Below are 25,702 nucleotides of genomic sequence, written 5' to 3'. Positions count from 1 at the left end.
GAAATGATTATTGTAAGTAATTAATACATGCTAACAATAAATTTTAAAATATGCAAAACATGTCCACCCTTGTTCATAAAGAGCTCTTAGTCAGTGGAGTAACATTCTTCTTTTTTTGTTCTCTAGAGATAGAATTTCTCTGCATAGCCCTGGCTGTCTTGGAACTCCCCTTGTAGACCAGGCTGGCCTCAAACTCAGAGATCTTCCTGTGTCTGCCTCTTGGGTACTGGGATTAAAGGTGAGCATGCACCATCTCAGTCCATCGAGTAAGATCTTTCTTAGCCCAAACAGACAGTGAGTGTTAGTAAACGTTAGGATAGAGTGTGCATGGGAAGGTGGGACTGTAGCTCTTTTTTTTTTTTCTCAAAGATTGATGGATTCCTATTTATGTTGTGCATATGGCTGTATGAGCACCACACACATACGGTGCCCACAGAGGCCAGAAGAGGGTGTCAGATCACCTAAAACTGGAGCTACAGGTGTCCGTGAGCTGCCACGTGGGTGCTGCGAACGGAACCCTGGTCTTCTCTAAGAGCAGCCGGTGCTCTTAACCTCTGGGCCATCCATCTCCCCAGCCCAGCGCCGTAATTCTTACTTTTGTACAGTCACCTACATAAGTGAGCGAGGGGCTACCAAGACTAATTAGTATTACTATGGAAGGCAATTTGGTAATTAAACATTAAAATTAACCTTTTTAGAAGTATATCTCAGATAAGCTCATCAAATAATCAAAGATCTGGGAGACAGAGTGTCCAAGGCCTGTAAAGTTTTCCCTTTTGTTTGCTTGTTTCTCCCCCACCCCCCAAGATAAGATGTTTATGTTCGCTGCCCAGACTAGTCTTGAACTCTGGGGTGTAAGCGCTCCTCCAACCTCAGTCTTCTGGGTACCAGGGACAGCTGGCTTATGTCGACATGCTTTGTAATGGAAGAAATGTGGAACAAGGCAATGGCCGTTAGAAAGTGAAATAGAGGGTTGGGGATTTAGCTCAGTGGTAGAGCGCTTGCCTAGGAAGCGCAAGGCCGTGGGTTCGGTCCCCAACTCCGGAAAAAAAAAAAAAACAACAAAAAAAAAAAAAAAAAAAAAAAAAAAAAGTGAAATAGATGAGGTGACCTGAAAATGAAAGACTCCATAGATGTTCAAAAGCATAGGAAAATTCTAGGCTGTGGTAGGGGAAACACACACACACACACACACACACACACACACACACACACACACACACACACACACACACACACACTACAAATTCTGAAGTGTGAAGATACTTGTATTTGAGTCTTTTGTTTGTTTTGGTTTGGTTGGGTTTGGTTGGGTTTGGTTTGGTTGGTTTATGAGACAAGCCTTACATAGCCCAAGTCTGGCTTCGAACTCTTTAGGTAGCTGAGGATAGCTCCGAAAGCCTGGTCTTTTCCACCTCCAGAGAGCTAGGGTTCCAGCCAAGGGCCATCATGTCCAGCCTTGAGCCTTGATGAAAGTGACTGCTGGGTCTACCCCCAAGTCCTCTTTTCCCCTTCCTGTGAGCTGGGGCCTGTCCTTCCTTCCTGAGGCTGACATTCTGCTGAGGAAGCATTTCTGGCCCCCAAGGATTGGGGACTACAAATTACGCTGAAGTGAGTCACTCGTTCAACATGTCTGAGGCGTCCAACAGAAGTTAAATAGTGAGTGTTGTGGAGAGCGAGGCACGATGCACCGCACCGTGAGAACATGGTTCCTAGGGGGAGAGCTGGAGCTGGGGGTGTGGCTCAGGTGACAGAGTGACCAGCATGCAGGAAGCCCTGGCTTCAATCTCCAACAGCACATAAACCAGGCATGGTGGTTCATTCCTGTAATCTGAGCGTTCAGAGGGGAGGATCAGGAGAAGCAGGGCTTCAAGTTTATCCTCTGCTGCATAGTGAATTCAAAGCGGCCTGGGCTATGTAAGTCCTCACACGCATGCACGGCTGCAACTTAAAAACAGGGGAGGGCTGGAGGGAGAGAGGAATGGAGGCTGAGGGAGGTGAGACGCCGAGGAGCCACTCGCTCAGGTGATTTGTGGGCGGGTGTGGGTGAGAGCAGTGTGCACACCACGTGCGCATATGGAGGTCAGAAGATAATAACCCTGACTGTCCTTGCTAGCCTCTGCCTTGTTTGAGAAAGGGCTCTCGCTACCATCGCATACAGCAAGCAAGTTGGACCTTTAGCTTCCTGGGCTCCTCCCAACCCCTACCCCCGACTCTCAGGAAAGTTGTCAGGACAGGGTCCCTCTAGGTAGTCCCAGCTGTCCTGGGACTCACTATGTAGACCACTCAAATTCAGAGACACCCTCCTGCCCCATCTCCCAAGTTAAAGGTTTGTGCCAGCACGCCTGGCTTTCTTCTGTCGCTTGCCTTCCATCTTGCTACAGGGGCGCCGGGATCACAGGTGTGCATGGCCACGCCTGGTTTCCCCTGGGTTCTAAGGATTCAAACTCAGGTCCTCACACTTGCATAGCAAATGGCTTACTCACTGAGCTCTGCCTGGTTTCTTTTCTTCTTGTTGTTTAATCTTGTTGTTGTTTTTTGGGGTTGTCTGTTCGTTTGTTTGTTTGTTTGTTTGTTTGTTTGGAAACAGGGTCTCTGTACGTTGCCCGGGGTAGCCTCAAGCCTTTCATTCTCTTAGGCCACCTCCCAGGAATTCAGGAGCACAGTTGTTCATAACGGCATTTGGCATAATAAGGACTTAAGAACATGAATTCCAGTGACCAGGGACACAACATTGTGGAGAAGGGACACATGAAGACAGGGTTGGAGCAGGAGGTGACAGACAATCAAAGAGGAGGCAAGTGGCCCACGCCTTTAATCTCAGCACTCCGGAGGCAGAAGCGGGTGGAGCTCTGTGAGTTTGAGGCCATCCTGGTTTACAGAGTTCCAGGCTACATAGTGTGAGACCCTGTTCTGAGCCTCAGGAGGTCTAAAATGGGCCCAAATATCTCTGCTCTCCCAGTCCCAAAGACAACATCTGGTATCTAAATTTGTGAATGAGTGAATATTTCAGAAACAGAAATGCAAAGGGAGGAGCGGCTGTGAAGGCGTAAGCCAGCCAGAGACATAGCAAACAAACAGAGAAAGGCCTCAGGGGATGACTGGACAGACTGCCAGGAAGCCAAGGATGCCAGACAGGCTAAGAAAAAAGGAAGGATCTCGAATCTGGGTGTAGGGGTGCGTGCGGAGCACTCCGGAGGATGAGGCAGGAGGATCATGGTTTGTGGGCAGCTTAGGCTACATAGTGAGATTTCAGTTAGGGCGCAGAGGGCAGTTGGGAAGGGAGGGAGGGAGGGAGGGAAGGAGGGAAGGAGGAGCCAAAGGAACAAGAAACAGAAGGAGAAAAGAAAAGAACATGAGGGAATGTAAATGGTGAAATCAGTATGGTGATTTCTCAAATAATTAAACAAAGGGGGTCGGCCAGAGACAGTTCCCAGGACAACTAGTAAAAACACGGTAGGTGGCATCACCATGTGACCCACCAATTCCACTTCCAAGTGTAGACCTCAAAGAATTGCAAGCAGGGACCTGAGGAAGTGTTTGGCCAGCCATATTTATTAGCAGGTTTATATACGACACCTAAAGGATGGCAGAGAGGGGCTGGAGGGAAATGGCTCAGCGATTAAGAGCACTGGCTGCTCTTCCAGAAGGCCCTGGTCAATTCCCGGCACCCGCATGGAGGCTCACAGCCACCTGGAACTCCAGGCCCAGGGATCATTTTCTGGCCTCTTGGGCACCAGGCACAAAAATAATACACGGACATGCGCACAGGCAAAACACGCATGCATGGAAAAACTTAAGGTGGAAAAGACTGCAATACATAAACAAAAGCACAGTGTATAGTCGACAGATTAGTTGCTACAATATTTTGGATAAACCGTAAAGGCACTATGAAATGTGGGATACCAAAGAGATACCAAAGGCTTGAAATACTATATGATTTCACTTACCACAGGAACCTAGATAAATTAAAGAGAAAGGGGGCCGTCCAGGGGCTGCAAGGGGAGTGTTTAGGGCAAGCACAAAGTCAACATTGCAAGACACAAAGCCTTCTGCAGCCGGTGGTGATGGCACCATGGTGTCTCGCACACTCAGTATTGCTGTACTGTGCCCTTCAAAATGCTCACAACGATCCACTTCACATTAACTCTATCACCCCATCAGAAAGCAGAGAGGATCAGAGAGTGATCTTGAAAAGAAGAAAAGAGACGGAGATGGACTGTGTGCTCACCTGCTCCTTGGTGCGGCCCTCACGTTCCCGGATGTGGGTGGTCACAATTCGTTCCATTTCCTCCCGCAGACGGGGGTATTGCTGGAGCTAGAGAGGGGCAGGAGAGGAGAGAGCCACGTACACACAGGGCCTGGGGCATTAGGCACCAAAACCCCACCTGAGTACAGGGACCCAGGAGCATGGGGTGGGAGATATGCATGGGGAACACCAACCAGGCCAAGAAGAGAGCTCTAGGGCCCCAGGAAGCTGATGGCACCAAACATGGCCACTCCGTCCACCAAAGTGTGCATTCTAAAGGGCAATTCAAGGGTCTTCCCGGTTCCAGAACCATCCCACCTGGGCAATTTCAGTGGGCAAGAGGCAGTCTCCATGGGGAGAACTACAGAAAGAGCCAGGCTGCGGGAGCCGCCATCTTGACATGGCCGTCTTGGAAGACCAACCTGGCAGAAGGAGGCCTTTGAGGCATCCTTAGCTCCTAAGGCATTCACTGACCCTTTGGGTTACCTCTTGCCTTCCTAAAGGCTCTGAATGACAGCCAGGTGAGAAATTAGCAGAGAACAGCCTCCAGAGACCTATCTGGGAGGAACTGGAGAAGGGGAGGGCCCATGGTGCCAGTTGACCTCCTGAGTCAGGCTGGGGACAGGCAATGATCCTTGCCAGAGCAGAGGAAGAAGGAGTTACAGGGAATAAGAGCTGACACACCAGAGAACATGCAGAAGCTACAGGACACAGGCATGCAAGGACACCGGGACATGCAGAGATGGGGTGTCAGCAGCATGAGCAGTACCCTGCGGGGGCCTGGCCGGGCCCTGGGCCCACTGGGTATAACCCACCCCATCCTGTCCCCCTTGGTACGCCTGTCTGCCACCATCATCTCCAGCCACGTCTGCCCAGGTCTGAACCTTAGCAGACTTAGTAACTCTCACTGTACTCTCTGTGTGGCCAAGGGTGACTTTGAACTCCTAGGGTCTCTGCTCTCAGCTCAGCCATTCTGCTGTAGCCCCTCTTACATGCCAGCTCTTCTAGAAAGCCTGTCCACCTTCAGAACTGAGAGCTGGGTCTGGGGCCTCCCTGTGCCACCTCAGCCTCTCTCCTCTGGCTGGGTAGTAATTGTCCCCTGAGGGCTGTGGCAGGACTGGGCACCAGCAGTGCTCAAAGAGAGCATGTCGGGGGGATGAGGAGATGGATGGAAGATGAATGCCCACGCCCTCCTTGCTTGGTGAACAGGCAGAGGTCCCTCAATCTCCTGGCTTGGAACCAGCTGTTAGATGGGGGTCCTCAGTGCACTTTTGAAGGTGGAGCCCGCCCACCAGGACTACCCTTCCCGGGGGTCGTTAACCTCCAGCTAAGACAGGCTCCTGGTCCTGCTTTTCTTCCCATCCTGGGTCAAGACTCTCAGGGGACTCCATGCCTGATTCTAAGGGCAGTATGAGGGCCAAGAAGGGGTCGGGAGGAGGATAGAGAAGAGAGTGGAGCTCAGGATGCCACCCAAGGAAGGGCGACTTAAGAGACGCCTACATCCAACCTTCCTGTGGCTGTGTCACAGCTGCAGGTGAGGCAGTCCAGTGTAGTCGTAGCCTGAGAGAACTAGCCTGAGCCCTGGGGTTCAGAAAAACGCTGGCTGGTGGGGTCTGCTGCCCTGTGTGGCTTTTTTTATATTTTTTTTTTTTTTTTTTTTTTTATTGTATGAAGCCTCTGAGCCTGGATAGAAAGTTGGGCTGAGTCACAGTTACCAGGCCTTTGAGGTGGTCCAAGGTTCCCGCCCAGGGCAGGGGTAGGGGTGGAGCTGGGAAGGAGGGAGCGATTTGCTGTACAGCCAGCTCCCTGCTCTGCGCCTGAATCTACACTTCTCAAGTTTTCCACATGTCCCATATGGACAGGGCCGCCTCAACCCCCTCAGGAAATTGTGCTCCTTCCAGCGTCTTTTCCCATTCTGGCTACCTCCTCGGAGCTCCTGCCTCCAGCCCTTTTAACCAGTTTTTAAAATGGAATCAATCTCTCTCTCTCTCTCTCTCTCTCTCTCTCTCTCTCTCTCTCTCTCTCTCCCTCTCCCTCTCCCTCCCCCCCTCCCTCTCTCTCCCCTCCATCCTTGGCTGAGAGGAGTAGGCAGCCTGGAGCCCACTGGTTTGGAGGTCAGGAATGGAAGCTCCTGAAGCAGCCATGGGTTCTGAGTTCACAGCCAGAACTGCTAGATGGCCTCTCAGAGCACTCCTTCCCGGGAGCTTCCCTTCTTATCCTACGCCTAGCAACACAGTCTCAGCTGTGTCCAGAAGGTGGGGGGATCAACTACTCCCAGCAGAGCTGGTAGTAACCCCCACCTCCTGACATGGTTATTAAAAAGCAAACAAACAAAATAAAACATGAGTGGATTTTGCTTATAAAGACACATATCTGTTCAAGTTAAATCATATGGCCCAAAAGATGGCTCGCTCTTAAGACCTACGCTCACAGGAACCACCTTACTAACCACAGAAGACTTCAGTGTAAAACGGGAACAGCCCTGTTCCTTTCTCTCCTTCAAATCAGTGGTTAGCCTTGGGTAAACAGGACTCCGGATTTTAGATTCCATACTTATTAATTTCCTCCCCCAGGTGCTACAAGCATTCTTTTCTGCAACATATTTCCCATCATACAGCGTATATCTCCTTTTAAATCCGAGAGGGACACGTGGACAGAAGTGCACAGGCCTGTCTTGCCTCTTTTCTTTTGAGACAGGATCTCATGTAGCCCAGGCTGGCCTCTTACTATGTATCATAGGGTGACCTTGAACTCACGACCCTCCTGTCTTCAATCCACAGTGCTGGGATTGCAGGAGTGGACAGCCACACTCCACTGCCCTCTAAGTAGTCCCAGTCTTCCGCTGCAGCTGCATAATAACTTTTCCTACCAATTGCCTCTTGATGGGCACGGAGAGCTTTCAGAGTTTTAGCATTCACAGTGACTGCTTTCCTGAGGAATGCAGCTCAGCAAAGCATTCTGCAGCTTTGGAGCGTTGGTTTCTAGCAATCAGTCTTCTAGCAATCTAAGGAAACCATCCACGAAGAAAGATGCATAATGTATCATCACAGGCAGAGAAACTCATTACCAGGGTATTTGTTTCTGCGTGTGCACCTGCATGCTTGTGTGTATATTCACATGGAGGCCGGAAGTCAATGTTCCCTCTCCACCCTATCTGAGATGGAATAGCTAACCCTGGAACCAAGATTTGGGTAGGCTGGGGAGGGGCAGCAGGCTCAGGGCTCTGCCAGTCTGCCTTGCCAGCCCTGGGACCACACGTCTTGCTGCATCTGGCATTCCATGTGTGCACTGGGAACCTGAGCTCAGGACCCTGCTTGTGTGGCAAGCACTTTACCAACTGGGCCATCTCCCCAACTCTTGCTTCTTTATGATGTTTTTAAAAATTAAATGTTCAACAATGGGAAGATGGGCAAATCCATTTAATGGCCTCTGGTGTCAGCATTAAAAATTATGATATAGGGCCAGGAGGTGGTGGCACATGCCTTTAATCTCAGGGAGGCAGAAGCAGGCATGAACCTCTGAGTTCGAGGCCAGCCTGGTTTACAGAGTGAGTTCCAGGACAGCCAGGGCTACACAGAGAAACCCCATCTCAGAAAAAAAAAATGTTTATAGAGGCTCGGTAATGAGTCCCCTGAGAATGTATGCAGAGCCAGAAAACCAAGGTAAGGATCAGTGTCCTCGTGGTTAAGATACACAAGCCAATTATGTTGTAGCAATAGGGAAGTTTGAAATGAGTTATTTTATTAGTGTGTGTGTGTGTGTGTGTGTGTGTGTGTGTGTGTGTGTGTTATATGGGGGCACACATGCACAGTGATGGCTTTACTCATTGAACCATCAGGCCAGCCCAGAAATAATGGAAGTTTTCAATGCGAGTGTAGTAGCTCGTGTCTTTACTGCTACCGCTCAGGAGACAGAAGGACTGCCAGGGAGTCAGGTCAGCCTGGGCTACATAGTAGATTCTAGGCTAGCCTGGGCAAAAGAGAGTGAGGCTATGTCTCAAAAACAAACAAAAAAAATGGGAAAAAGAAGGGGGAGGGAGAGGGGAAGGGAAGTGCGAGGGGAGAGGGAAGAAGTGAGAGGGAGGGAAGGACAGAGGGGAGGAGAGGAAAGAAGAGAACGAAAATGAAATACAAGCATTGGAGCATGCTCAGTGCCCTTACGTAGACCTGGAACTGTTTCTGTTATGGACTGAGCGGGACAGACAGGGCCCGTGGACCAGCCTCTGCACCAAGATACAGGGACTCCCCAGAGTAGGGCCCAGAGCTATTGGGTGATGCTCACTAGAACCTTGAAGTTAAGGCAGATGTGTTCCCCACACATATACTTCAGCTCAATGGACATTTTCAGATTCAGGGACACTATGAGATTCTGGCAAAGTTCTCACTGCCAAGGGGGGTCCCCTTTTGCATTTTAGCTGGGCTAAAAATCCTCAAAATGGCCACAAGTGGGCGGATAAGGGAAAAGATGTGGAAAAGGTCACAGACAACCCCCAAGAGGCTGCCCGTGCCTGACCCATACAGAGCACTGCCACTGAGCAATCCAATACCCTTTAGGGGAAACTGGTTTTGAGGTCCTGGGATTGGCTTTCCTGTCCCAAAAGGTTCTGACCCCGGACCCTCTTCTATCTGGGTCCCACTCGGCTTTTCCTGATCTGCCTAGTCACAAGACAATGATGCTACCCGCTATTGAGAGAATTAAGTCCCATAGTAAGGGCTGGCACTTGGCCCACTGACACACACAGTAGCTGCTCGGTAACAGCCGCCATCCCCTGTCATCCCGCGGTTGCCACTGTACAGTCATCCTTACCGATGGGAAAGGAGAACCGTGGGGTGGGGTAGAGCGCTCTGGCAGGATCCTGAGTGAAAGCCGCCCCAGGGTTATAAGACAGCGGGAAATCTCAGGCCAGGGACTGCCTGGGTTCCAATGGGGGAGCCAAGAGGCCATCACATTGGCTAGGCAGATGGTTCTGCCCATGGGAAGCCGTAACCACTGAGGTTACGGGCCCAGCCCCTCCCAGGCGGCCGCCGTACCTTTTCACTACACTTTCTGATGGTGGACGTGAGCTCACTGACTACCATGTCCACACACTTGATACTGGGCTCTTTGAGCTTCTGCACCTGCTTTTTCACTGTGGCTTCAAAAGCGAGGTCAGGTGTGAAGAGGCCTGTCCTGCACCCGAGGAGGAGGGGGAGGAGGCGGGCAGGGAGGGGAGCAGCCGGGTGGGCAGAGGGGATGAGGATGGGAGTGAAAGCCAAGCGGCCGGGCTCAAGGGTGGGTGAGGATGGCCAGGCATGGGGGGAAGAGAGAGACACCAACAGAGAGAGAAAGAGAGAGAAACAGAAGACACGGTGAGCGTGGGACCCAGCCCCCCACCTCTCCCAGGGTTGCACCTGCCAGGTGCTGCCAGGCACCCCCTCCCCCAGGGCTCTGGGGTTATGGCCGAAGGTGTAAGGGACCAAACCCCTGTTCTGAGAGAGCCCTTTCTGGTTCAGATCCTCTGCCCCAGGGATGCCCCCTAGAACCCTCTTCAACAACACCAAGCTCTTTTTCCATGCTCTGTTCCGGTGCCTTTGGGTCCTCCTAAGGACCTGACCCAGACCAGGCCCTGGCCGCACATTCTGTGCAAGTCTAGGCTTTTGAGTGTCCCTGAATTGCTTCCTCCAGACTCAAAAGCCCAGCCCCATCGGCTACCTCTGCTAGGGTGCTCAGCTGCCTAGGCTGTGCACTGTCCTCCTGCAGTCCGTAGTTCTCACGGACTACGAAGCCTCCTGGAGCTTCATGCAGTAGCTGGCCCTCCCAACCTCTGCTCTGACCTCCTTGCCTGCCCTGCTCCTCTCTTCCTCCTCAAGGGGCATCCCTTGCCTCTCCTCCTAACTGGCCTGTGGGAACTCAGCTCCAAAAGACAGAAAGTGAGAGAAGAGGTGAGGAGACAGAGAGGGGAGCGGTGATTGAGAGGGGCCGAGGCAGCAGTGGGGAGGGAGTGCGTCCTGGGAGGAACCAATGAGCACTGGACTTCAGAGTCCCATAGCCCCAGCTTCCAGCAACAGCTCTGCCACTTCTTAGCGGATACAGCCCGAGCCTCAGTTTCCCTGCTGTGAGCAATGAGCAAGCCCTGCCTTCCTGGGCAGTTCTGTGAGGCTGGCTGCCTGGCAGGAGACAGCTCTGTCCCTGGACAGCTGAATGTGGGAGTGATGGAGAGACCTGAATGACAGTCCCCAAAGAGGGGTGGAGAGGATGAAGGACAACAGGGAGACATGGGACCCCAGTCCTGGGCCCTCTGCGTTCCTCTGGCTGCTCAGGGTCCGGCACAGTACCCCAGAAGATCCTGTCCCCTCCCATGTCCTCAGGCTGAGGCTTCCTCAAGACCCTTCGAGAGCCTTGGAAGGTAATCAACCCCACATCTGTGGAAGGCAGGGGCCCAGGTTTCCCTTAAACCCATTCTTTCTGAGTCAGGGGAGATCTCTTAGTGTCCAATTCTTTGATTCCCCAGACCTGGGGATCAAGGTGTGGGTGAGGCCCCCTCAGAGGGCTCCCCTGTCCTTCCCCACCCCGCTGAGGCCTGTGCATGCTACTGAGGAGATGGTGGGGTATGTGGGGTCTGGCTGAGCAGTGCAGGAAGGGATGGGGGGCTGAGGGGGGCTGCCTGTTACCTTCTTGGTGCACTGTCTAACCGTGCTGATTAGCTCCGAGATAACCATGTCCACACACTTGAGACACGGCTCTCGAATCTTCTTCACCTGCTTTTTCACAATGGTTTCAAAGGCCATGTCTGGGGTAAACAGCCCCGTTCTGAACGCCCGGAGCAGGAGAAGGGCACAGTGTCACTGGCTGGCACTTGTCAGGAGTGCCAGGCCAGGATCCCTCTCCAGCCCCTGTACCTGGGGGGAAGAGTCCTCCCACTACCCTTTCTGAGCCTCAGTGACCCCATCTTGTCAGTGGGTTGGGAAGTTCTACTGAGAGGTTTTCCATCAGTGATCCTTGGGCCGGACAACTCTGTTTGAGTCTCTCCCGTGTACCTTTTGCTTCCTCTTAAGAGTTGCTGTGAAAGGTTCTATAGCCCCAGACTCTTTGGAAATTGCCAAACCAAGGCCTCCTTAAGAGCCATTCTGAGAACTGAGCTTTTTTTTTTCTTTTTAAGACTAGGAGGGGAGGTCTTCCAATTAGGCCAACGTAGTTATCACATTGTAAATTTCATGCCAAGACATAGCAGAGAACCTAAGGAGGAGCACGGGGCTCTCCTGCCTGGTTCACAGGGGTGTCAGGTGAAAGTCTGGGTCCCTGAGGGAGGGAGGCGGGTGTCCAAAGAGCAGTCGGTATCCCCCAGCCTCCTTTATTCACTAACGGGTGGCTTAGGAGGAGAGTGGGTAAAATGGGGTGGGGGGGATCCTGGGAGAGTCTGACAAATTGAAAACTCCCTTCATAAAGTGATGTAGAATGATATCTGGGTGCTATGTAATCCTACCCTTTGCTCAGTGTCCTGGGTGGCACTGGGCAGAACTGTTGCACCCTGGGGAGAGTTGCACCCATCCCTGTAGAGTGCTTCCTTGGACACCTGTACCCTGTGCCTCCAGGCCACTCTCCCAAGGACAGCCAAGGTGACCAGTGGATTGCAGTCTACTGAGAGCCCAAGCCTCCCAGCCACCTCCCTTAGCTGCAGCCTGCTGACCTAGGAGCCAGAAAGTGGGGTTAAGGGGATTGAAAACCAGGACTCAGGTCTTTACTGCCGGAGGCTCCTTCGGGCCCCGTGCCCCTTGCCTAGCAGGGTGCCAGCCCCACCCTGGTCCCAGTACATGCCTGATGCCATGAATGTTCTTGATAGCATAGCTGATCTCCCTTCGCAGTTCCTTCTCATCAAACTCCATCTGCAGTGAACAGACAGAAAGCTGGTCAGTGTCAGCCCTGCTACTAGGAGAGACACTACTACTCCTAGAGCCCTGCTACTAGAGAGAGACAGGGCCTACCCTCCTGCCTGGGACTGCAGGGCCCTACCTTAACCAGCTCAAAAGGGAAGCGTTCGTGGAAGATCCGGTTAATGCGGGCTCCACCTGACAGTTCATAAGTGTCGATCTGGTCTCCAGAACCCTCAATGCGCTTCTCGAAGTCCACTGCAAACTGCTGGACCATCCTGTGTGGGAGAAGGGCGTGGCCTGAAGATGCAGAGGAGGGAGCCCTGGGCCCTGGAGGGGGGGAGTGGGGGCTGGAGTAGTTCAGCCCCGGGGACTGGGGCCAGGAGCCTTACTGCAGCAGGGCCTTGGTCTTGCGCGCTGGGTCATCCGGTCGGAAGTTCTTGTACTCGTCCACCTCCTTCTCAATGGACAGCAGCTGGCTCTGCAGTTTGTTCCGAAGTCCCGGCAGTGTGTCCCGGATGTGGTTGGTCAGTTGCTGGGCGTGGTGAGGAAAGGAAAGGTTAAAACCAAGGTCACAAGCTTAAATGTCCACAGGCCTAGGCATGGATGGGGAAGGAGGGATGCCGGGAGGCTGTGTGGATGCGGTGAGGCGCGGAGCTGAGGAGGACCGGGCCAGCAGCTGTACAGCAGTGGTTCTCGACCTTCCTGATGCTACGATTCTTTAATACAATTCCTCCTACTGTGGTGACCCCCCTCCCCCAACCATAAGATCATTTCTGTTGCTACCTCACAATTGTGATTTTGCTTCCGTCATGAACAGCAATGTAAACACGTGATACAGCAATGTAAATGCATGATACGCAGGATGTCTCATGTGCAACCCCTGTGAAAGGGTCATTCAGCCCCCAAAGGGGTTGTGACCCACAGATTGAGAACCCCTTCGACAGCAGGCAGGCCAGGAGCTCTGCAGGTGCTCCCAGAGATGAGCTATCAGAATCGATATGCCATAGCTCGGTTTCTGACAGAAGCCAGGAATCTGCGTCGATACTTAAAGCTACCTAGCGTTGAGTGATTGAATGTTTTGGGTACCAGAACACAAATGTACTTAGGCATGGAAGGCTGAAGGACACCCCACCTTGCACTCCTCCGGGCTCCAATTATCTAAAGGTAAGTCTCAAGTTCATGTGTTCAAGTCTGCTAGGTTTGTCTATACCCTATCCGCATGAGCCATCGTGGGGACACTAAGGGGCAGGGTCTGGTCACTACTGTCCTCTTTTTCAGAAAGTAGTGTTGCAAAGGGTGAGAATGGGGCAGAGAATGGAACCCAGGTCTATGGTAGTCTTGACTGCCCCCTACACACACTCCAGAAGGGAGAACATCCCAGGGAAGCCTCTTGAATGTTTGCGGTTCCTGGATCAGCCTCTCTGGATCCTGACAAAAGGACCAGGATGTCCAGCTGAATACATTCCAGCGATCTCTAGTCAGTGCCGCCATCCACACAAAATCCTGGTCTTCTATACATGCTGCGAGTCCTGGGGCTCCCCTCCACATCCCAGACAGGAAAGGTCAGCAAAATCCTGTCACTACCTCCCCGTGGAACTGGGGCAAGGGCTTTCCTTCCCTGGATCTTGGTGGTTCTTTACTGGGTGCTATCTTGGTCACCCTAATGAACTGAGATCGGGTTGGTCACCCTTAAGCGCTTGCCTAGGCAAGCATGAACTGAAAAAAAAAAAAAAAAAAAAAGTTGAACTGAGATAACCGGGCTGGAGAGCTCTGCAGTTAAGAGCATCCAGGTTTGATTCCCAGCACCCTCACGACAGCTGAAAACCATCTGTAACTCCAGTCCCAGGGGGAGCTAACACTGTCTTCTGACATTCTCGGGCAGTGGACACAAACAAAGCAGCCATACGTATAAAATAAATAAAATAAAACTTCACAAAACCAAAACACAAACAGAAAAAGATGCATCTGAAGTTACTCTTGTTTTCCCAGGCCCGGGCCTGGCCTGCCCCCCTACCTGGTTGAGGACCTTCTGCAGGTAGGGTGTGCCCATGCGGTCAGCCAAGTGGCGGTAGGACGGGTGGGAGAGGAAGAATTTGCGCTCGGCAGCCAAGGCGGCTGTGATATCCTTCTTGCCATCTATGTCCTTCTGGCTCCGGTTCACCACGCCAATGTAGCCTATGCGGCACGGTCAAGGTCAAGGGTCAAGGTCAAGGGTCAGCCGGCCCCTCAGGAAGGGAGGTGTGGGGAAAGCCTGCCCTTTGCCTACCTCTGCGCAATGGGAGCAGCTTGTTCTCCAGCACATCCCGAGCATCTGTGCCCTCGTCCATCAGGTCCAACTTGGTGATGACCCCAATGGTGCGCTGACCTGCGAAGTGAGGATTGTCACAGCGGCTCTGGTCTTCATGTATCTCAAACCTTCCACGCTGCTCCCCTCATCCCCTGTCCACTCCCTCCCCACACAGCTGCCCCTCTTCAGTGATCCGAAGCGGACAAAGTGGTTTTTGTTGTTGTTGTTGCTGCTGTTACCGTTTCTTTCAGAGAGGATCTGGCTAGGAAGCTCAAGCTGACTTCAAACCTGATACACACAGGGGCTGGAGAGACGGCTCAGCGGTTAAGAGCACTGGCTGCTCTTCCAGAGGACCCCAGTTCAGTTTCCAGCACCCACATGGCAGCTCACGGCTGTCTGTAACAGTTTCAGGGGATCCAGTGCCATCTTCTGGCCTCTGTGCACAAACATCATGCCAGCAAAATATCCGTGCTAAGAAAATACTTTAAAAAATTTTTTTTAATTTGAAATAGGTAGACTGGCCTGGCCTTGAACTCATGATCTTTGTGCCTCCACCTCCTGAGAGATAGGGTCCTGACTGTGCACTACCACACCGGTTCCTAGCATTATTATTATTATTTTTTTTTTTTGAGACAGGTTTCTCTGTGTAGCCCTGGCTGCCCTGAAACGCACTCTGTAGACCAGGCTGGCTTTGAACTTATAGAGCTGCCCGCCTCTGTCTCCCAAGTGCTGTGATTTGTATTTAATTTATTTATTTTATGTATGTGAGTGCCCTATCTTACCAAGGGCTGTGATTAAAGGTGTGTGCCATCACCACCTAGCCAAAATGATATTTTAACTACACCATGCCAGGTAAGAACCCCAGCACTAAGCCATGTCTCCAACCCAGATAAAATGCTTCTTTGAGGTGGGTCTTTTAAGTATCACATTTATTTATTTACTTATTTATGTATGAGTGCAGCCATGTCCCATGGGTCAGAGGACAACTTACAGAGGTCAGGTCTATCCCTTCATCCACATGGATTCCACGGATCAGACTCAGGTCATCATCGGCAACAAAGACCTTTCCCATGGAGTCACCTTGAGGGTCCCCCCTTTTTAGCTTATAGAGATGGGATCTTATGTAACCCAGGTGGTCCTCAGACTTACTGTATAGCTAGTGATGGCCTCAATCCTGGACTTTCTATGTTAAGATGAGGGTTCCCTATACCCAACTGAAATGAGTCTCAAGATTAACTCCAATCCCACCACTATTTAGACTCTCTAGTAATACCTTAAACTAAAACTAGACCCCCTGCCACGCCTTGTGCATCAGCTGCCTGTCAAAGACCTACCCTGGGGGTCCACCTCCTTGGCGATCTTGAGGGCATCAGAGTTGGCCAGGTCCGAGTTGGCAGGGGACACAGCCAGGATAAGGCAGTTCTCCTTAGTGACAAACTGCATAAGCATGTCCCGGATCTGGAACTCGATGTCAGGAGGTTGGTCCCCAACTGGGACCTTGGTCATTCCTGGCAGGTCCACTAGAGTCAGGTTGAGCACTGGACAGAGAGGCAAAGAGGGCGGGTTCACATTGTGGGCGTGGTTAGGTGGGCAGAGTTAAAGAGCACCGTCCAGCTTAAAGAGCATCTATTGGTGAGTGCGGCCAGAAGTGGGAGGGTTTAGACAGGTGGGCGCGTGGGGTAAGTAGACATAGAGGACCACAATGCTCAGCAATTATATGAACTGTGTGGGGCCAGAAAACTGGCCCAGGAGGCGAGGCTAGATAAAGAAGCCGGAAGGAGGAGGCGGGGCCAGGTCTCCTCACCATGGGGCGAGTAGACCCGCAGGTTGATGGGCACAGGCGAAATGCCCTTGTTGGTGCCAGTGACTCGGTCGGTCTCAGCCTCGATCTCCAGGCGCACCTCCTCGAAGTCGGTGAATTTCTTCCCCTTGCAGTGCAGGAACTCGGCATATTCTGCTCCAGAAGCCGGCAGGGGAAGGGAAGGAGGCATTAGACCTGGGAAGCCCACGAGAGGCATCCTTCCCGCGTAATCCACCCTTTACCTCTGAACACAGCGAGCCTTATCTCCATTTTACAGTTGTATGCCCACTGTCTAGATTGGGACCAAGGCCCAAGGAGGGGAGGATGACCTTGCCTAAAGTCACTCAGAAAACAACTTCAGTAGCTAGGCTGGACTTCACCTTGGGGAGGGACCATGCCTGGCTGCTGCTGAAGGGCACGAACCTGTGGTAGAATTAACCAGCTGCAGGACCAGGGGACGCCGGGTGACGATGCCAGATCCTCGGGGCAAGAAGTCCCTGCAATGAGTTGGGGGTCAGAAGAGGGTCAGGATCTGGGGGCAGCTGCCTTCCCTCCCAGGGAGTACCTGTCTTGCTACTAGGAGACACAAAGTCCCCTCAAAGACCAGGTCTCACAGCATCTTACCGAGAACATTAAGTCACTAAGGGGAGGGGCTCCCCTGAGTAACCACATCAGGTTGCCAAGAGGCTGGACAGGCAACTCCCCAGATGCCCCTCAAATATATACCATGTTAGCTCTGAGTCAAGAGAAAGTCCCTGCCCCCATCCCAACCTCTGGGAGACTGTAGCACAGGATAGCCCAAGTAACTGATGGCCAGTTAGGTCCCAGCAAAAACATAGCAGAATTGCCCTCCTCCCTGTTCCTCTTCCCCAGGCCCCCATCTGGCTAGAAGTGAAGACGAGGCAGACGCAGCCCGGAGGAGGCAAAGAACAGAACTCAGCCTTCTTTGGTACCAACTGCATGCCAGCTGCTTTGTGGGCAGTAGCTCATGGGCTCCAGAAAGTAGCCCTGGGAGGAGGACGCAGTTACTGTCTCCACTTTATGGAGAGAGAACAAGCCTCAGGGATCTTCTGATAGCACGACATAGCAGAGGAGAGCCTGGGCTAAGCTCTGTAAGAGCTCCTGACCTCCAGGCCCCAGGGGACGCAGCCCCCTCCCTAGGACTTCCCTGAGACCGGACAGACAGTCCAGACCCAACATTTGCTCCTGCTGATGTCAACTTTTGGATGAGTCTCTGTCAGCTATTCTCAATTCCCCCACCCATGACTTCCACGGGCTGAAGGGAGGGTAGAGGCCTCTCCAGGAATCAGGCTGGCAGAATCAGCAGTCACGGGATGCCCCGGAACCCAGGAGATGGGGAAGCAGACAAGAGCCTGAGGGACCACACTGATCCAGCCAGTCATCCTCTGGAAGGGACCCAGGGAGACTCTGAGGGCATCAGATACTCAGAGTCAGCCCAGAGCCAATGGAGGCTCACAACACTTCCCACACCCGAGTCTCGGGGGCAAGGTTCCAAGGAGGACAGACAGGCGCAGGGGGCCTCAGGTTCAAGGCCCCCTCTGGGAGTCCTCTCCTGTGCCACCTCTAGAAAAGCAGAGACTTCTGGGGTTCCGTGGGCTACCGGCTTGGGGAAGGCAAGGGAAACTTGGCATGCATTAATCCTTTCTAGGTACCAAGCAAATGCATTTCCTTCTTGAGATACTAATATTGTGCAAGAGGACAGGGCCGGTACTTTCCGCCTACTACCGGATACTATGCCAGCCCAGGGCTCGGTATCCATGAGGGATCCAATGCATCCTAAGGGAATCCCCAAGTCATCAAAGGAGACTCTCACAGAGATTCTCACTTTATAGATGAAGCGACTGAGGCTCAGAGAGGGGAAGCGACTCACTCAAGGTAACACAGCAGAGCTATGAGCTGTGAGCTTCGTCTTACTAGCTTGGATTTTTGTTGTTTCGTGTGTTTTTCTGCGCTGGACTTCAAACCCAGACCCTCTACACGTTACTCAAGTACTCTGTCCTTAAACTGTATACTCCAGCCCCCTGGGTCTGGCATTCAAACCCAAATGCCTATTGTACCCCAGAGGCTAGAAATGTCCTCCGTCCTACTGTGCCACCCCCCTTCATCCAAGGAGCCAGATTTAGCTTTTTATATAATTGAATTGACTCTGATCTGTGCCAGGCCCTGTGCTGGGCCATGAGGATGAGAGATGAGTCACCAGCTCCCCACCCAAGGCGCTCACAGTGCGGTGGAGGCAGAAAGTAAACAGCGTAGCCTGTGGTGGGACAGGCAAGCCAGGAGGGAGGGAGTACCAGCCTAGGGGACTTCCTGCCTCATCGCCCAGCCTTTCTTCAGTGACTCCTCGGGGGAGGGTCACCCTTCTGTCTCGGGGGCGGGGGGTCTCCAGGATTGTGGAGGTAGCACATTTGTTTTCTCAGTGGCTCTGGTGGGTGTATGGGCCTCAGGTCCACCCTCTTCCTCACCAGCAGCTTGCCAGGGAGAGCCATGGCAACAGTGGTTGCTGTGGAAACTGCAGGAGGGGCTGGGAAGGATGGGGCTCCCATAGAGAGCCCTCCCCATACAGAGATTTGGATCTTCCCTGAAGTTACTCCTTGAGAGGCCTCCCTAGGAGCAGATGTGCCCACCTAGCCCTGTAGGGGCTCTGAAGGGGAGGGCTCTGAAGAGCCTCTGAGGTCCCATTCCCTGCCTGAGATGGTTGATGGCTGCTTGGGGTCTGGCCCAAGTCACTGCCACCTCAGAGCTGGAACCCATAAGCAGCACAAGCCAAGAAAGACCAAGCTCTTAGAGGCCCGGGGTGATGTCAGGAGCCCAGGCTCTCTAAGAGAGGGCCACTCAGCTTGAGTCAGAATCCACGAGGCCGCTTGTTACAAGCGCTGGTTCCTCATTGTGGAGATTCAAGTCTCCAAGGACTGGCCTCAGGAGTCAACAAGATCCTGTATGACTGACTGTCATGCTTTCTTTTGCCACAGCCTGCTTGCCTTAGAGGTTAAGAGGCAGTGCCATGTATAGGCTGTGGGTTCTAGTCCCACTTCCGCCCTTCCCTTGCCTGGTGCTCATTCCTACATTCTTGATGTGCACTCAGCTATGGCAGAACATCACACATGGTTGTTAAAGGACTTATGGGGCCTCTCGGCAGCAAGACTTAGCCCATGCCCAGGACATGAAGACCATAGGGGCTACCCAGAAGGGCCCCTCATTTTCAGCCTCCTGTAGGAGGACCCCCAAACTTCAGCAAGAAATCTCAAACTCCACAGAAACCTCTGCCTTGCCTCCTCTGGGTACTGAATGCTGACTCAGGCACCATGAAAGGCAAGATGAAAGCAAGGAAAACAGCGGAATAGAGGGCACCCTACTCCACCATCATTGTCTTGAAGCCCAGAGAGGGCAAGGATGGATAAAGACACACAGCAATGGAGAGTAACTGAACAAGACCCAGGAAGCCTCACAGGACCAGACAGGACCAGTAGCCCCCCAAGAGCAGACAACCTGACACATAGTAGGTCCTCCAGAGACACTAGAATGAATTGCTTTGTAGCTTTCCTGATACCCAGACACTGTGGCTCTCTGTGAAGGGCCAGCATCCTTGACTCGACCTCCGGTCAGACCACCATCACACCTCCTGTTTAGGCCTCGGGGACAGCAGAGCGGGTGTCTAGGGAGAGCGTGCAGGCTTGTTATCACCACGGGCCAGTGCTGAGCCCAGCATGGGAGGGCAGCTGGTGGCCTGCCAGCCCTCCCACTCATTCTGAGCAGATGGCTGTTTCACACGGAGGCCTTGCTTTGCCATCTGCAGAGACACCTTCAAACCTGAGGCACAGAAGGGACCAAACAAACTCCTCTCAGGACCTCCAGCACCACCTACTTCCTCACGAAATCAGCACCGTCATCCCCTACCCACAGAGGCAAGGAGCCTCAGCCATGTGCCAAAGTGATTCCCCCATTCCTACTCCTGCACCCGAGGCTTGGGAGCGAGAGCATCCTGATTTCCTGACCCTGCCTGGGAGCAAATGATGACAAGAAATAACTTTGTCTATTTGGACAGGGGGCCATTCTCCTGTCTTCTGTCTCTTGGGCTCCGGCAGCAGACAGGTCCGGCACTGTTGGAGCTCCCCCTTTGGGGGTCCCTCTTTGTGCCTGTTTCCACACCATTGCAATGGGTGGCTCTGGGGCTTGTTGGGGTCAAGGGCTGGACAAGCCACAGCTGTTATAGCTCATGGACCACCAGTCAGGGACAGAGGTAGAAGGTGGGTTTCCAACCTGGCAAGAGGGATTTCAAGGACAAACGGAGCTCCTGGCAGGCAGGACCAGTCAACTACGGAGGTGGCCTCCGAAGCAGTGATCTGGAGTAATGGAAGGAGATTTTGTCAGCCAAGAAACACAGAGGAGAAGGCGAAGCTGCCTCAGGCAACAAGTCCTTCTCTGTTCCCTGGGTCCCAGGAGACCCAGGAGGCCCGGGGCATCCCTCGAGCTGCCGCTTGTGAATATCAACCTGAAGTTCGACCTTTCAGGCAGTCTAGCCTTGGCCTCCCTTCATATGCTAATGCAGAGACTGGGTGGGACCTGCCTCCTTATGCCAGCGCCCAGCGGGCACGAGGCGGGCATGAGGTGGGCATGAGGTGGGCACTCGGACACCCTGCTGAGCGTACTGAGGTTGGGTGAAGACTTCTCCCAGTGCCCACTTGCAGCTCACTGGACGGCAGGGGACACTGAGTCACAAGAAGAAGGGTTGGGGATTTAGCTCAGTGGTAGAGCGCTTGCCTAGCAAGTGCAAGGCCCTGGGTTTGGTCCCTAGCTCTGGAAAAAAAAAAAAAAAGAAGAAGAAGAAAATTGTTGTACAGGGCCATGGTACAAGTTGGTGATGGGAGGAACCCCTGAGAGCAGTGCTCAGCCTTCCTAGTTCCCCTGTCCCTTTGTCTTTCCATGCATGCTTCCTCCCTCCCTCTCTCAAAATGGAAATAGTTTCCTTTTTCCCATCTAATTATAAAATTAAGATTTTTTTTAGCCCGGTAGTGGTGACACACACCTTTACTCCCAGGCAGAGGTAGGTGGATCACTGGGTATTGAAGGCCAGCCTGGGCTACCAACTGAGTTCCAGGACAGCGAGGGATACATAGAGAATTTCTGTCTCAAAAAAAAAAAAAAAAAAGATTTTTTTTCAAGAGTAAACCCCAACTGTTTGTCCCAGCCCCCGAGCCAGCCATCGTCCAAATCACTAGGGCTAGTGGCTGCTGACTGCTAGCCAGGCTCTGCTGGCGCCCTAACATCTGCAGCATTCTGAAATTTCTTTTTGGGGTGATGGAAATGTCTAAGATTAGTTTTTGATGATGGTTGCAGAACTCTGTAAAGGCACCAAAAACCATTGAATTGGGCACTTGAAAGGGTGGATCTTAGGATACATAAATCACAGCGATAGACTATCATCTTGACCAGGTATGGTGGTACAAGTCTTTGATCCCAGCACTCTGGAGGCAAAGGCAGGTGGATCTCTGTGAGTTCAAGGCCAGCTTGGTCTACAGAGTGAGTCCTGGACAGCCAGGGCCACACAGAGAAACTCTATCTCGCCCCATCCCCCACCAAAGAAATAAATAAAGACAGACAGACAGACAGACCGACAGAAAGAAATCTATTATCTGGACTGACTGTTACTATGGATGGCTAAGGTCAGTGTGATCAGTTTCCACATCTCCCAGGGAAAAGGAAAATTGAAGCTCAGAGGGCAGAAGTCACATGACCCTCAGCTAGCCTCTATAAGCCATCAGATCCAGGGCATCTCCCAAGACACCTGGTACAGATGCCTCCGGATTAGTATTTTCCTGTCATGGCAGCTTGAGGAGAAATCTCCAGTTTCACTCCCAGGAGTGTGTTCCTGCTCAGAGCCTCAGTTTGCCCATCAGTGAAATGGGACTCAGCACAACAGCTCTATTCTAGGGCCCTTGAGATGATGCCCTAAGAGCTGGGCTGTGGAAGACCTAACCCAGACTGCCCACTGGGGGCGCTCAAAAGCCAGCATTGGTCCGGCTCATACTCTGCCCGAGTGTTGGGGTCTCAGGCAGGTGAGGACGCATTCGTCTACTGAGATCTGGTTATAGCCTGCTTGCCCTTCTAAGAGCAGAGCACAGAGCCCAGGTGAGGAGCATAGAGAGGTGCTAATCCAAGGCAATCTCTAGGTGCCCCCAGCCTCCTTCCTTCTATGCTTTAAGGGGAAACAAAGCCTTACACTGCACATGGAACAGGGTCAGGACAAGGAGACAGGGCATGAGGGAGGGTATCCAGAGGAGGGGCTGGCAGATGAGACTTGGAGGTCGGAGCCAGTAGGGAAAACATGAGTAGAGCAGACAAACTGGGTCAGAAAGACCCCAACCTATTTTCCCCACTAGCTGCCAGATAGCCGGTGGCCAGCATGTGCTAGCTGAAGGTGATCAGGCCAGCAGGGCTCAACTGGACATCTGGGACTCAGTTCTGAGGGGACAGGGCCCTGGGAAGGTTTAAGATAGAGGAGGAGAGAAGGAAGAGAGGGCTATAGAGTTCCCTGCTGGTAGGCAGGATCAGATCAGGAGTCAGAGGTGGCTTCTGTGGTGGCTTCTTGGTTGGCTGAGGAGTTTAGTCCTGAGGCCTCTGTCCAGGGCACTGGGCATCCACCTCTTAGGAATCTGCCGTAAGCACTGTGGACTAATAGGCCATTTTCTTGTTGCCTGTAGAAATTCCAAGCCTCCAGAGAGAGCTTCTCCTAAGCTTGCTTGGTCCTCAGACTCGTATCTCGGAAGGAACAAGAGTCACAGAGACACCCAGAGGGAGGACGGAGCTGGGGCTGTACAAATGGGCAGGTGTGGAGTGTGAACTGTCGCGTGGGAAGGTCTGGGGACCTGATGGTTCTCCTGTCTTTGATTCAATTGCTGTGTGACTGCAGGCTGGACCACTACCTTCTCTGAGCTATTCTGGAAGCCTGAAATGATAGTTGACATTCCCTACCACTGGTAATGGAGTCCGCAAAACAACAATCAGTGCTGTCCTTAGGCATGGGAAACAGGGGTCTCCCACCCCCCGCCCCAATCTTGAGTGTCATATGCCTGTGGATAAAAGTCTCCAGGGTCCAGGGGACAATGGCCCCCATTTTAGGGTGTATACCTGTGACCATCGGAGGGCTTTGTGGTGCAAGATGGGATGAGAGGGGACAGGGCAGCCTGACAGCGGGGCCATCTGTCCCCACTCGAGGTGGGTTTGCCAAGGGCAGACTGTACTGCCTTCAGCATCTCCTCGTCCTGATTCACAACAGCAATCCTTAGACAGGTGGTACATGGGCCTCTGGCTCGTTCCCGCCCACGCCTGACAGCGCTGTGCCCACACCTGGCTTCCTGCACCAATGTCCTACATGGAGACTCTCTATCCGAGGAGCCAGGATTCCCACCCTCTGACCCCAACCTCGCCGGGGAAACTCTACTCTCCTGGCGCCGGGATCAAATGCCGTCTGCCTGGGTCACCTTTCATCCTCAGCATCCTGGGCCACCAGGATGGCGGGTGGGAATGGAGGGAGAGGTCCTCTGGCTGAGGCCAGCACCAACTGAGAACTCCAGGCACAGCCAGAGGCAGCAAACGCTCCGAGGGGACCATGGGGGTGGGGTTGGTGACTGCCCCTTCAGACCGGCTCTCCCCATACCTGAATGGATCCTTCCTCCCCCAGCTTCTCTGTCCTACCTATTGCTGATCTAGGTCAGCCTTGACGTCACTTCCTCAGGACAAGCCCAGGGTATGTCCCTTCTCTCTGTCCATCCCAGGCAAGGGACCCCTTGTCTCCAATGTCTGTTATATTCCCTCATGGTCTTCAGTCTCAGTCTCCAACTCTGGGAAATGAGCTCACTAGTGATCAGAAAGAGTATGGACTTAACAAGGAGGGTGGGCAGTTTGCCATAGGAAAGTGAGGCCAAATGCAGAGAAGGGCACTGGAGGCCAAGCCTGTGAACTAGGAAGCAATCATCAACCTCTCCCTGGCTGGCTACTGGGCTCTCTTACCACCCCCGTCCCTCCTGGATGGAGAAGACACATCCCTGCTACATCTGTATTTTCTCAACCCTCAACGAAGTCTCACGGGGGACATGCCATTACTGTACCCATTTTAGAGATGTGAAAATGGTAGATAGCCAGGGATAGAGAAAAACATACGGGGTTGTTGTGGTTGTCTCGTTCCCGTAATTTCTCTCCTACCCCTGGCTCAGAGCAAAAGGTAAACGCTTACCTGCCCTGCTATCCTGGAGGAATGCTGGGAGAGAGGGCATGTAGGCGGCCCCGCAGTGGAGCAGAGAGATAGCACTGAGAGCACCAGGCATCTGTTCAGGAAATGCTAGAGAGTCTTGGGGTCCATAGACACTCCCCCAGCTGCACTACGCCGTATGATCTCATCCGTTCTCACGGGACTAAATCCCATGTCTACACCAACAGCTTCCAAATTTATATCTCCCATAGCCCTCCCTCCCCCAGCTCCCCACCACTACCAGGAGCTGTCTAGGGCATCTTTGGTCAATATGGTCAAGACTGAATCCACGCTACCTTTAACCTATGCACCAACCCACCCTAAGGTCAGTCCCCCAGGGTCTCCTGATCGCACCGATGATCACCCCAACCCTGAAGTCACCCTTGATTCCTGCTCAGCCCCTCCCACTCCCTCTCCTGTCTATCGGCCAGTGGACCTGGCCCCAGACACATCTAAGCCCACATTCTCTGACATCCCTGGAGGAGTGTCCTTAGACCAGGCTCTTGCCCCAACCCTGCCTAGCATTTGTCAGAAGCATCTGAAGTCACCCCATCACTGGAGAGCCACCAAGGATCTTGAAAACAAACCCAATCACCTCACCGTGGCCTGAGGGCTCACAGATGCAGGCCCTGTCCCATTGTTCCTGCCTAAACGACAGTCCTAGTGGTGCCTGTTTGGGTCTTGAACCGATTCTTTCCTGCCCCAGGCCCTTTGCACTTGCTGTTCCCTGGCCTGGGATTTTTTTTTTCCTCCCAGTGTCTCCCATAGCTTAGTATTGCTTGGTTCTCCTGGGTGAGACCTTCCTCTAAGACCTTCTGAGCCCTCTGTGTGGAAAGCAGCTCAGCTCTTTGGGGAGACAGACCACAGCTTCCAGGGGTCTCAGTTTCTCTCTCTGGAATGCACAGCTTCACCAAAGACTCTCCAGTGTGACTGCTGCGGACCCTCCAATAGAGACTGCTAAATGACTGAATGAACTGGCCTCAGTTTCCCCCATCTGTAAAGGGAAGGGAAATGAACAGCACAGAATCAAACAAGACCTAGCAAGGTCCCGGACAGCTGCTGGGTCACCTCTATTGCAGGAGGACACTGGGTCCTCCTGGATGCCCGGGAGCCTGCCTGCCCTGGATTAGCTTGTTTTCTCTAGGGAGTTTCCCACTTCCTCTCCATGGGGGTTTGGTGCGCTGAAAGCCCCAGGAGAAAGAGCTGTCGTTACCATGTTCACGGGTCTGGGGACCCAGAGCTAGGCAGA

General features: G+C 52.8%; 1 protein-coding gene across 13 annotated transcripts in view; it reads right to left on the bottom strand.

Annotated features, from left to right (window-relative positions):
- Dnm1 (dynamin 1) overlaps window positions 1-25,702 on the bottom strand; it is a 42,996-nt gene that overhangs the window by 14,718 nt on the left and 2,576 nt on the right. For 9 of the 13 annotated variants that reach the window (XR_004387960.1, XR_004387961.1, XR_004387962.1 and 6 more), the window contains exons 2-11: window positions 16,611-16,684; window positions 16,191-16,340; window positions 15,721-15,924; window positions 14,366-14,464; window positions 14,114-14,274; window positions 12,489-12,631; window positions 12,239-12,374; window positions 12,044-12,111; window positions 9,280-9,418; window positions 4,232-4,318 (exon numbers count right to left, since the gene is read on the bottom strand). Coding sequence is in view for 10 of the 13 variants with exons in the window: in XM_032902767.1 (XP_032758658.1) it covers window positions 4,232-4,318; window positions 9,280-9,418; window positions 12,044-12,111; window positions 12,239-12,374; window positions 12,489-12,631; window positions 14,114-14,274; window positions 14,366-14,464; window positions 15,721-15,924; window positions 16,191-16,340; window positions 16,611-16,684 (1,261 nt within the window). In the remaining 3 variants the exon portion in view is untranslated. Of the gene's footprint in view, window positions 1-4,231; window positions 4,319-9,279; window positions 9,419-10,899; window positions 11,039-12,043; window positions 12,112-12,238; window positions 12,375-12,488; window positions 12,632-14,113; window positions 14,275-14,365; window positions 14,465-15,720; window positions 15,925-16,190; window positions 16,341-16,610; window positions 16,685-25,702 lie in introns of all 13 variants that reach the window. The other 4 variants (XM_032902768.1, XM_032902772.1, XM_032902765.1 and 1 more) reach the window with 1 other exon arrangement.

The sequence above is a fragment of the Rattus rattus genome, chromosome 5, assembly GCF_011064425.1.
Source record: "Rattus rattus isolate New Zealand chromosome 5, Rrattus_CSIRO_v1, whole genome shotgun sequence".
Classification (NCBI taxonomy): Eukaryota; Metazoa; Chordata; class Mammalia; order Rodentia; family Muridae; genus Rattus; species Rattus rattus.
Note: the sequence above shows the minus strand (reverse complement) of the source record. Positions and strands in the feature narration are given on the sequence as shown.